The 12,688-nt window shown below is 46.2% G+C and overlaps 1 protein-coding gene across 1 annotated transcript in view; it reads right to left on the reverse strand.

The window, feature by feature from the left end:
- Window positions 1–5,995: 5,995 nt before the first annotated feature.
- Window positions 5,996–12,688, reverse strand: part of serhl (serine hydrolase like) — a 38,395-nt gene continuing 31,702 nt past the window's right edge. The window contains exons 12-13 of the mRNA XM_078237641.1: window positions 9,693–9,786; window positions 5,996–8,645 (exon numbers count right to left, since the gene is read on the reverse strand). Of these exons, the coding sequence (XP_078093767.1) occupies window positions 8,535–8,645; window positions 9,693–9,786 (205 nt within the window). The 3' untranslated portion in view covers window positions 5,996–8,534. The remainder of the gene's footprint in view (window positions 8,646–9,692; window positions 9,787–12,688) is intronic.

Below are 12,688 nucleotides of genomic sequence, written 5' to 3' on the forward strand. Positions count from 1 at the left end.
CTAAGGGACAAACACTTTTTTTACTTTAGTTACCCTTCTTTGTAGATACCAGAAAAAGCTCTTCAAATCTGTTTTTTGATATTCCTGGTTAGTTTCCTCCCATACTCTCATTTTTCAGTTTTTATTCAACAAACATTCAGTCTTTACTACTTTTTTTAATATACTTTTCCAATTCAATCAAATCAAGTCCAATTCAGAGTCTCAACAAGTTGAGACATTTCCGATCCAGGCTGACAAGACAGGGTATGCAACCTCTGTCTTGGGCCTGATCTACATGAGCCAAGCTGATTGGAGGAGGTGCAGGTCTTCCTCCTCCAAGGCTCGATCTCATTTGCATCTTAGCCAAAAGGCCGAGATGCCGCTTTTAAAAATTGCTTCATATGAAAATGAAGCTTAAATACAACCCAATGACCTCAACCAAGCGCAGCATCCTATCCATACTACACTTGATCTTAGCCAAAAGGCCGCGTCTTTACTACTTTTACGACAGACTTAACTACTACGTTTTGTGACATTCTGTCTCTTCTTTTAACCCAAGACTATCTTTAACTTCCTCAGTAAGCCACAGATAGATCAATCTTGCTGAATTCCTGTTTTTAAATGGAATATTTTGAAATGTTTCTTCATGTTTCCCACTGTTCATTTACAGCCATTCCGTCCAGTCTATCCATACAATAAACCTCAGCTAGTGCTCCTTTCATACCTATTTTATTGGCCTTAAGTTCAAGATTAGTGATTTGAGTATGTCACTTTCAAACTTAATACGGAATTCAATAGTATTATGATCACTACTTCCCGGTGGATCTTTTACCCTGAGATTAGGGGCGGCACGGTGGCACAGTGGTTAGCACTGCTGCCTCACAGCACCAGGGATCCGGGTTAGATTCCCGGCTTGGGTCACTGTCTGTGTGGCATTTGCACGTTCTCCCTGTGACTGCGTGGGTTTCCTCCGGGTGCTCCGGTTTCCTCCCACAGTCCAAAGATGTGCGGGTTAGATGGATTGGCCGCGCTAAATTCTCCCTCAGTGTACCCGAACAGGCGACTGGGGGATTTTCACAGTAACTTCATTGCAGTGTGATTGTAAGCCTACTTGTGACTAATAAACAAAAACTTTTTAAAAAGTTTTACTGAGCAACCCCACCTGACTGCACAACACTAGATCTAAAACAGTTTCATCCCTGGTAAGTTTCAGTAATGTATTGTTCCAGAAAACAATCACTGCCGTCAGTGGGGGTGGAGGCAAACTCAATAGGGTCTTTTAAGAGACTCCTGGATGAGTACATGGGACTTAATAGGATGGAGGGTTATAGGTAAGCCTAAAAGGTAGGGATATGTTCGGCACAACTTGTGGGGCCGAAGGGCCTGTTTTGTGCTGTAGTTTTTCTATGTTTCTAAACATTCCACGAACTCATCTTCCAGATAACCATTGTCAATTTCATTTAGTCCATTTGAAGATTAAAGTCCTTCACAATATCACATTGTCTTTGTTACAAGCCTCAATAATTTCTCGTTAGTTTTTACACTCTTTATTTCCACCAACATTTTCTGACCCTCATTAACCTCCACCTATATTGACTCTACTTAGAACATAGAACAGTACAGCACAGTACAGGCCCTTCAGCCCTTGATGTTGTGCCGAGCTTTGTCCGAAACCAAGATCAAGCTATCCCACTCCCATCATCCTGGTGTGCTCCATGTGCCTATCCAATAACCGCTTGAAAGTTCCTAAAGTGTCCGACTCCAATTTCACAGCAGGCAGTCCATTCCACACCCCAACCACTCTCTGAGTAAAGAACCTACCTCAGACATCCCTCCTATATCTCCCACCATGAATCTTATAGTTATGCCCCCTAATAACAGCTACATTCACCCGAGGAAATAGTCTCTGAACGTCCACTCTATCTATCCCCCTCATCATCTTATAAACCTCTATTAAGTCGCCTCTCATCCTCCTCCACTCTAGAGAGAACAGCCCTATCGCTCTGTGTCTCTAATGGTTTCTTACTTCTCTGCCCTGTCCAATGGCACAATAGCTGTTCCTGTCATACCACTAATACAGATGGTTATGGCAACATGGCTGCCCTTTGCAGAGGTCAACCAACAACACGGCAACCACTGACCCAGCACCTGCTGGAGTAATTGTCTATAGAGGCATCTAACACTCACCTACTCGAGGGCAATTAGGGACAGACAACAAATGCTGCCTTAACCTGTGTTACACACAACCCTGTGAAAGAACAAAAATAAATAAATCTGTGGATTACAGTTCAAAACAAAAATTGATCAAACCCAGAAACGTCTCCTGCCAAATCATCATAGAATCCCTGCAGTGCAGAAAGAGGCCATTCGACTGATCGAGTCTGCACTGACAACAATCCCTCCCAGACCCTACCCCATAACCCCACGTATTTACCCTGCAAATCCCCCTGACACTAAGGGGTAATTTAGCATGTCCAATCCACCTAACCTACACATCTTTGGAATGTGGGAGGAAACCGGAGCACCCGGAGGAAACCCACGCAGACACGGGGAGAATATGCAAACTCCACACAGTCACCCAAGGCTGGAATCAAACCCAGGTCCCTGGCACTGTGAGGCAGCAATGCTAACCACTGTGCCACCGCGCCTTCTACATGATGCCTCTCCTCTTCTAATTTCTTTTGTAAAAATAAGAGTTATATGAGGTTACATTTCTGGTTCTGAACTACCATCCAAGGGGCCGATTGTGTCTCGGTTTCTTTCGTTGCTGTGTCTAAAATCATCACCATTTTTGATTTTGTGTCCATTTTCTGAGCAACAGTTTGTGTTTTGTTCTGACTCTTCTGAAAACACTGCTAGATGAGTTTTGTTTTATTTTCCAAGAGTCAAATGTCACCTAAAGAACCCAAAACAATTCTGCGTTCTACCATAAGATGTAGGCCATTCAGCCCATCGAGCCTTCTCTGCCATTCACTGAGATCAGGGCCGATCTCAAATGAAAATCCACTTTCCCACCTTATCCCCATAACCCTGGATTCCCTTACTGATTAAAAATCTGTCTGTCTCAGCCCTGAATGTACCTAGAAGACCTGCAGAGGAACCAAAACCACCTCAGACACCCTGAGTGATCGAACCAGTCAACGAGGATTCAGCAAGAGATGTGGGAGGAGAGAATCTGAGCACCATTAGACAAGGTGTCAACTGTGAAGCAGCGATAACATTTTCACTATCTCAGTCCAAAGGCTGGAGGTTTAAGATCCACTCCACAGATTTGGGTGCATAATCCGGGGTGACCCTCCTGTGCAGCACTGAGGAAATGCTGCACTTGTCCAAGGAGCTGCCTTTCAACTGAGACATTAAGCAAAACACATTCCGTCTCGGGTGCTGTCTCAAGACCCTGTTTTCAATAAGAGTTCTCCCCAGTATCCTGGTCAATATTTAACATTTAAAAGCAAATGCTCCGATTGTTATCACATTGCTGTGGAACCTTGTTGCGTGTTAATTAGCTGCTGTGTTTCCTTTGACATTTGTAGTGAAACAGATAGTTGAGGAGTAAAGCTATTTCACAGAATCACAGAATACTACAGTGCAGAAGAGACCATTCGGCCAATCGAGTCTGCACCAACGCATGAAATGCCCTGACCTGCCCACCTAATCCCACTTGGCCCATAGCCCTGAATGTTATGACGTGCCAAGTACTCATCCAGGTACTTTTTAAAGGATGTGAGGCATCCCGCCTCAACCACCCTCCCAGGCAGCGCATTCCAGACTGTCACCACCCTCTGGGTAAAAATGTATTTCCTCAAATCCCCCCCTAAACCTCCCACCCCTCACTTTTAACTTGCGTCCCCTCGTAACTGACTCTTCAACTACGGGGAACAGTTGCTCCCTAGCCACCTTGTCCATGCCCCTCATAATCTTGAATACCTCAATCAGGGCACCCCTCAGTCTTCTCTGCTCCAGAGAAGAAAACCCAAGCCTATCCAACGTCTCTTCTTAACTTAAATGTTCCATCCCAGGCAGCATCCTGGTGAATCTCCTCTGCACCCCTTCCAACGCGTTCACATCCTTCCTATAATGTGGCGACCAGAACTGCACACACAGTACTCCCAGCTGTGGCCTCACCAAAGTTCTATACAACTCCATCATGACCTCTCTGCTTTTGTAATCTATCCCCCGATTGATAAAGGCGAGTGTGCCATATGCCTTTTTCACCACCCTATTAACCTGCCTTTCCGCCTTCAGAGATCTATGGACAAACACGCCAAGCTCCCTTTGTTCTTCGGAACTTCCCAGTGTCAGACCTTTCACAGTATACTTCCTCATCAAATTACTCCTTCCAAAGTGCATCACCTCACACTTTTCAGGGTTAAATTCCATCTGCCACTTATCCACCCATTTGACCATCTCGTCTATATCTTCCTGTAACCCAAGACATTCAACCTCACCGTTAACCACCCGGCCAATCTTTGTGTCATCGTGTCATCGGCAAACTTACTGATCCTAACCCCCCCCATATAGTCATCTATGTCATTTATATATTTGATTGACATAATCTTCAAACTACTTCCCCTTGCACCAACTCCACCTCCCAGTCTTAGGTCAAACCAGAGCAGTGTGCGTGTGGGTTTCCTCCGGTTTCATCCCAGTCCAAAGATGTGCAAGTTAGGTGGACTGACATGGTAAATGCACAAGGAAACGGGGGGAGGGGGGAGGACCTGGATAGGATGTTCTTTCAGAGGGTTGATACAGACTGGATAGGCAGAATGGCCTCTCTTTGCACTGTAGGGATTCTATGATCCAATAAAGCCTCGTGTCCTCCACCTCAAACTGAACTTCCGACCCCACGTTTCCTCCATCACGAGAAGCATTATCACTTTTGTCTCTCTCGGTTCCTGCTTTAAGCGGTCAATTTATTGTTAAAACCTGAGTCTTCAGCATTTGAATATTCAATTCCATCCTTTCTTGGTTCAAAATGGATGGCCTCACACTTATCTGCATTGGAATTCATCTTTCTTCCATGGGTTGCCAGCGTTACTCTAAGGCCAGTGTTTGTTCATCCCAAGTGGTCCTCAGGAGTGGTGGTAAGTTGCTGCCTTCCTGAACTGTTGCAATTTACCACAATTTCATCCACTCACTTTATTACGCACTGCCTCTATAACTTTATGTCCTGCAATCTTTCCTTTTTGGAGAACATATCAATTCTGCTTTGCAAGTGACTTTTGAATCTACTTGCACCACCCTTTCAGGCAGTGCATTCCAGGTCAAAACTAGCTGATGGGCAATAAATACCAGCCTCGGCACTGATGCCCCACACCAAAAGCCTTAAATCTGTATCCTGTAGCTCCTGGGCGGCACAATGGCACAGTGATTAGCACCAGGGACCCGGGTTCAATTCCAGCCTTGGGCACTGTCTGTGTGGAGTTTGCACGTTCTCCCCATGTCTGCATGGGTTTCCTCCCACAGTGCGGAAGATGTGTTGGTTAGGGTGCACTGCCCTTGCTAACTTCTCCCTCAGTGTACCCGAACAGGCGCCGGAGTGTGGCGACTAGAGGATTTTCACAGTAACTTCTTTGCAGTGTTCATGCAGGCCTACTTGTGACACTGATAAATAAACTTTAAACTTTAGGTGCTTACTCTTTCAAATCCCTTCACGATTTTGAACACTAATATTGAATCTCCTTCTTAGAAAAGAAGGTTGTGGGAACAACCCCAGTACTTGTATTATCTCACAATGTCTACAATGAGCAAAAACCAGGTCAACTGACCATTCTGGAGCGGGATTTTCCATGCTCCCCGTGGCGTGTTTTGCGGCAGCGGAGGTGGCCCACCATTGGCCAGTGGCATGATCTTCTGGTCCCACCGCACAGGGTATCCTTTTGTATGCACTCCCCACCGCAGGACTGGAAGATCCTGCAGGCGGGAACTGCTGTAAAATTCCGATTACTGATTCTGGTCTTTAAGAGGTATTATCTAGAGGTTTCTACATTGGCTTAGAAAACTGTTGAGCCGTAATCAATTGCTAACTGTCGCATTTTGAAACATACCCAGAACCAGCCAAGGTTCAGAACTTGCAGAACAAAATGCTCAATTTATTAACTGATATATTAATCTCATTGTTATAAGGCAGGAAACAGACACAGTCGCAATCGTTTTACATCCATTCAACTAAGAATGTCCATTTCTTGCTTGAAAGTACAATGAATCCTGTGTTTGTTGTTACTGGCAATAAAAAAAATTAGATTTACAATTTAATAATGAAAGTACATTTTTACCCTGGTCATGAACTGCTCGAGGGCATTGTGCAAACTGTCACTTAATTCTTATTCAGTAATCGTGACCGAACAAGGCATTCGCTCTCACAATCTTACCAAACTCTCTCATTACAGCTTTGTCTCTTTCCCTCTCTTCTCAAATACACCCAGAATCGTTCCAACATACTAGAAAAATAAAACCTGTCGATTTGTATTCTCTCTCCGAGCTCTCCCCCTTGCTGCCAGTGATTGCGCCTCTCACACGGTGGGATGATTCCATAGGCAGTATTACCTGACAGTCTTTTACCCAGCTAACCTCACACACATTGCAACGCTCCCAGCGTGTGGAGCGACAGGAGAGACACACACCCTCTGGACTACTGGAGAACTACACAGCAAGGTTTAGGCTGGGGAGTTGTAGAAAACACCAGGACGGATCAGTCGGGCCGAATGGCCTGTTGCCAAGCTGTAAATCCGACATAAATACCCAAACTAATCCTCCGTAGGGGTAAGAGATTTACACTTTTAGATGAAAGCTAGATGGTAACATTACTGCAATCAATCCAGTGTAGCTGGCCCCTCAACAACAATGGAAAATGCTGGAAAATCTCAGCAGGTCTGACAGCATCTTCAGGCAGAGAGATCTGAGCGTACATGTCCACCAATCACTGAAAGTGGCAATGCAGGTGGATAAGGTAGTCAAGAAAGTATAAGGCATGCTTGCCTTCATCAGTCAGGGCATTGAGTATAAAAATTGGCAGGTCATGCTGCAGCTGTACAGAACCTTAGTTAGGCCTCATTTAGAATACCGCGTACAATTCTGGTTGCTACACTACCAGAAGAATGTGGATGCTTTGGATAGGATACAGAAGAGGTTTATCAGGCTGTTGCCTGTCTGGAGGAGAGATTGGATAAACTCAGTTTGTTCTCACTGGAACGACTGAGGTTGAGGGGTGACCTGATAAGTCTACAGGATTTAGGGACATAGACAGAGTAGATAGTCAGATGCTCTTTCCTAGGGTAGAAAAGTCAAGTACTAGGGGACGTAGGTTTAAGGTGCGCAGAGAAAAGTTGAGAGATGTCCAAGGCAAGTTTTTTTTACACAGAGGGTGGTGAATGTCTGGAACGCGCTGCCTGGGGAGGTGGTGGGAGCAGGTACGATAGCGGCATTTAAGGGGCAACTAGACAAATACATGAATAGGATGGGAATGGGAGGGAGGACTCCATAAATGCATACGGTTTTAGTTTAGGCAGGTATCATGATCGGTGCAATTTTGGAGGACTGCTGTATTTTTCTTTGTTCTTTATCTGTGGAGAGAGAATAGAGCCAACATTGAGTCTGGATGGCCCTTCATCAGAGCTGGGCGGCACGGTGATGCAGTGGTTAGCACTGCTGCCTCACAGCTCCAGGGATCCAGGTTCAATTCCCTGCTTGGATCACTGTCTGTGTGGAGTTTGCATGTTCTCCCCATGTCTGCGTGGGTTTCCTCCGGGTGCTCCGGTTTCCTCCCACAGTCCAAAGTTGTACGGGTTAGGTGGATTGGCCATGGTAAATTGACCCTTAGTTTCAGGGGGACTAGCTAGGATAAATGCATGGGGTTATGGGGATAGGCCCTGGGTGGGATTGTGGTCAGTACAGACTCGATGGGCTGAATGGCCTCCTTCTGCACTGTAGGATTCTATGAAACGTTGGCTCTATTTTCTCTCCGTAGACGCTGTCAGACCTGCTGAGATTTTCCAGCATTTTTTGTTTTTGTTTCCGATTCCAGCATCGGCAGTATTTTGCTTTTATCATAGCTGGCCCCTCGATGGATTATCCCGAAGTAGTTATGGTGCATTAGTAACCAGTGCTGTACAGCAAACCCTGCCTTTGGGATGGGCTTTGGACTGCCATGGCCAGAGAAGGCCAAAGACATTCGCCGTGGCTCAATCACAATGTCTAATTGAAGAGTTTGATTTTCTACGCTGTGTACTGAACAAACCACCCCACACGCACTATAGCCATTAAATTTTAGCAAGTTTCCAGCATTTCACCATTCTGCAATCAACCTGCTGCCACATTTGCTGTTTCAACAAGCCATCAGCTTTGCAGTTACTCAGCAAGAAATCATCCCGACATCGCAATTCAAAGCAGCAATTAATTTTACATCATCATTAATATTTCCTGTTAACAGATAGTTAAACTGGTTATTTACTGGTCAGCTGTACTCAGAAGGACTGGTAAGTCTGGTTCCGCTGCCAGTGACTGCGTGTTTTCCGCTCTTTAACCAGTGCCAGCCACAGCCTGTCCGTGTTCCACCCTCATAGTTTGGAGGAGACGTTCATCTTGAGAAACTCGCTGATAATTCCTGCAACTCGCTCTGGCTCGTTCAGGTGGACGTGGTGATTTCCTTCAACTTTCTCCAATCGGAACTATGGAAAACGAAGAGGGAGTGAGAATTTTGCAACGGCTGTCAAGATGATAGAAGTAGCTGCGGGAATAGAGAAAGAGCGAGAGTGTTACACACATGGGATTAGGGAGAAAGGAGAGTAGAACTGGGGAAATCCCGATGGGCTGAATGGCCTTTTTCCATGCTGTGCTACACTATAACTTTATGTAAGTTACATACACAGGAATAGCAAGGGGAGAATTAGAGAGTTGCAAACTATAAGATTTGGCATTTTTGGTATATAATAGCTAGATGCTTTTAACTGCTATTTCTTTAGACAGACCATTGAATGACATATTAGATTGATTAAGATAAAGGCAAAATACTACGGATGCTGGAATCTGAAACAAACGGAAACATTGGCTCTATTCTCTCTAAGTCATCTCAAAACACCAGGTTAAAGTCCATCAGGTTTATTTGGTAGCACAAGCTTTCGGAGTGTCGCTCCTTCTTCAGGTGAGTTTCCAGGTAACACTCCGAAAGCTTGTGCTGCCAAATAAACCTGTTAGACTTTAACCTGGTATTGAGACACTTCTTACTGTGCTTATCCCAGTCCAATGCCGGCATCTCCACATCTAGTCTCTCTCCACTGATGCTGACAGACCTGCTGAATCTGACCAGCATTTTCTGTTTTTATATTACAGTGATTAATGTGACTTTGCCCCATGGGCCTAATCAACATTCAAAGGTCATTGAAGAATCCGAGTCCAATAGCTCTCTGGCAACTCGTGTGTTTCTTCAATTTTTCTAAAAGATTGTGGAGAATGATCGCTACAAGTCAGGAAAACACCACGTTTTTATACCTCGATTGCTGCAAGTTAAAGGGAAATGTAATAAAATAGTAGGAAGGAATCTGCAGCAAAAGTTGCACTGTGTTATAGGAGCGAAGACCAGAGTCTCACCCTATCAAAGGTGTTGGGTTGAGTTGTGCTCCAAGTCAAAGCTGCCCTGGTGGAATGAGTTTTGTTTTAAAGAGCCAGGTTGCAGAGTGATCGGTTTTCAATCCTGACACCTGAGATACCTCTTTTACCTGATCACAGCGAGTCCGGTATCCCTCCAGTATGAGACTAAATGGCGGCTTGTTCGGATTCCACTTCTCCTGCTTCAACAGTCCATCTTTAGCACTGAAAAAACAATGGCACAGAGTCACTGACATCAGGCTGCTGTTGTGGGAGGAACTGCCCCCACCAGCCCAGAAAAACCCCTTCACAGATCAGTCTCTAATTCTGACACACCCATTGCTCCAGCACATTGTCTGATGGAGGGATTGGGGGGGGGGGTGATGATTTGTGGCCACTCTCCCCTTCCCAAGAGGTTGACTCATCCTGGAGTCCACCTCCATGAAGCAGCCCCCCCCATCCCACTCTGCTACCAAGTGCCTGACTCGTGGCTATTCTTTGTGCGAGAAACCAGACTAATCGACACTGGGGAACATCCCTACCCCCATCAGCCACCCTGCACACAGGCACTTTCCAGGAAAATAGGGTTCAGGATTATCCCGAATGCTTTCTCCTGTCCCTCAGTGCACTATGGCTAAAACTGTGCCGTACACACCCAAGATCAGCAAACTCAGCAGAGACCAGGAGGTGAACCTGGAGCCTTCCTGGTCTCAGTGCTTCACTGTACCGCAAGCCCACGGATAACCTCACGATGCTCCACTTCTCCAGCTTCCACCCTAAACACATTAAAGATGCCATCCCCTATGGACAAGCCCTCCGTATACACAGGATCTGCTCAGATGAGGAGGATCGCAACAGACACCTCCAGACGCTGAAAGATACCCTCATAAGAACTGGATATGGCGCTCGACTCATCGATCGACAGTTCCAATGCGCCACAACGAAAAACCGCACCGACCGCCTCAGAAGACAAACAAGGGACACGGCGGACAGAGTACCCTTTGTCATACAGTACTTCCCCGGAGCGGAGAAGCTACGAAATCTTCTCCGGAGCCTTCAACATGTCATTGATGAAGACGAACATCTCGCCAAGGCCATCCCCACACCCCCACTTCTTGCCTTCAAACAACCGCACAACCTCAAACAGACCATTGTCCGCAGCAAACTACCCAGCCTTCAGGAGAACAGTGACCACGACACCACACAACCCTGCCACAGCAACCTCTGCAAGACGTGCTGGATCATCGACGCAGATGCCACCATCTCACGTGAGAACACCATCCACCAGGTGCACGGTACCTACTCTTGCAGCTCGGCCAATGTTGTCTACCTGATACGCTGCAGGAAAGGATGTCCCGAGGCATAGTACATTGGGGAAACTATGCAGATGCTACGACAACGGATGAATGAACACCGCTCGACAATCACCAGGTAAGAGCGTTCTCTTCCTGTTGGGGAACACTTCAGCGGTCATGGGCATTCAGCCTCTGATCTTCAGGTAAGCGTTCTCCAAGGCGGCCTTCACGACACACGACAACAGAGAGTCGCTGAGCAGAGACTGATAGCCAAGTTCCGCACACATGAGGACGGCCTCAACCGGGATCTTGGGTTCATGTCACACTATCTGTAACCCCCATGACTTGCCTGGACTTGCACAATCTCACTTGCTGTCCCGGCTGGAGACAATACACATCTCTTTAACCTGTGCTTAACCCTCTCTCCACTCGCATTGTCTGTACCTTTAAGACTCGATTACCTGTAAAGGCTCGCATTCCAACCATTATTTTGTAAATTGATTTTGTGTCTTTATATGCCCTGTTTGTGAACAGAACTGACACTCACCTGACGAAGGAGCAGCGCTCCGAAAGCTAGTGGCTTGTGCTACCAAATAAACCTGTTGGACTTTAACCTGGTGTTGTAAGACTTCTTACTGTGTTTACCCCAGTCCAACACCGACATCTCCCCATCAGTGCTGTGGCAGGGCATGAGGTGGATATATTCACTGAATCTTACATGGGCAAAGGGGAGCTCTGGTAACTATAAACTTAATGCTGAACCAAACTAACCTGGAATTTTTTGAAGGAGTGAGTAGAATGGTTGACGAGGGAAGGGCCGTGGTGTCGTCTATATGGACTTTAGTAAAGCGTTGGACAAAGTCCCTCATGGTAGGTTGGTGCAAAAGGTTGGATCTCATGGGATAAAGGGGGAGGTGGCTAGATGGGTGGAGAACTGGCTTGGTCACAGAAGACAGAGGGTGGTAGTGGAAGGGTCTTTTTCTGGTTGGATGCCTGTGACTAGTGGTGTTCCGCAAGGCTCTGTATTGGGACCTCTGCTGTTTGTGATTTATATAAACGATCTGGAAGAAGGTGGAACTGGGGTGATCAGTAAGTTTGCGGACGACACGAAAATGGCTGGACTTGCAGATAGTGAGGAACATTGTCAGAGGCTACAGAAGGATATAGATAGGCTGGAAATTTGGGCAAAGAAATGGCAGATGGAGTTCAATCCAGATAAATGCGAAGTGATGCATTTTGGTAGAACTAACGTAGGGGGGAGCTATATGATAAATGGCAGAACCATAAAGGGTGTAGATACGCAGAGGGACCTGGGTGTGCAAGTCCACAGATCCTTGAAGGTGACGTCACAGGTGGAGAAGGTGGTGAAGAAGGCATATGGCATGCTTGCCTTTATAGGACGGGGCATAGAGTATAAAAGTTGGGGTCTGATGTTGCAGTTGTATAGAACGTTGGTTCGGCCGCATTTGGAATACTGCGCCCAGTTCTGGTCACCATACTACCAGAAGGACGTGGAGGCTTTGGAGAGAGTACAGAGGTTTATCAGGATGTTGCCTGGTACGGAAGGGCTTTGTTATGAGGAGAGATTGGGTAAACTAGGGTTGTTCTCACTGGAAAGACGGAGGATGAGGGGTGACCTAATAGAGGTGTATAAAATTATGAAAGGCATAGATAGGGTGAACGGTGGGAAGCTTTTTCCCAGATTGGTGGTGACGTTCACGAGGGGTCATAGGTTCAAGGTGAGGCGGGGGGGGGGGGGGGGGGGATATGTTTAACACGGATATCAGAAGGACGTATTTTACACAGAGGGTGGTGGGGGCCTGGAATGCGCT

This window comes from Mustelus asterias, chromosome 21 (genome assembly GCF_964213995.1).
Source record: "Mustelus asterias chromosome 21, sMusAst1.hap1.1, whole genome shotgun sequence".
NCBI classification, from domain to species: Eukaryota; Metazoa; Chordata; class Chondrichthyes; order Carcharhiniformes; family Triakidae; genus Mustelus; species Mustelus asterias.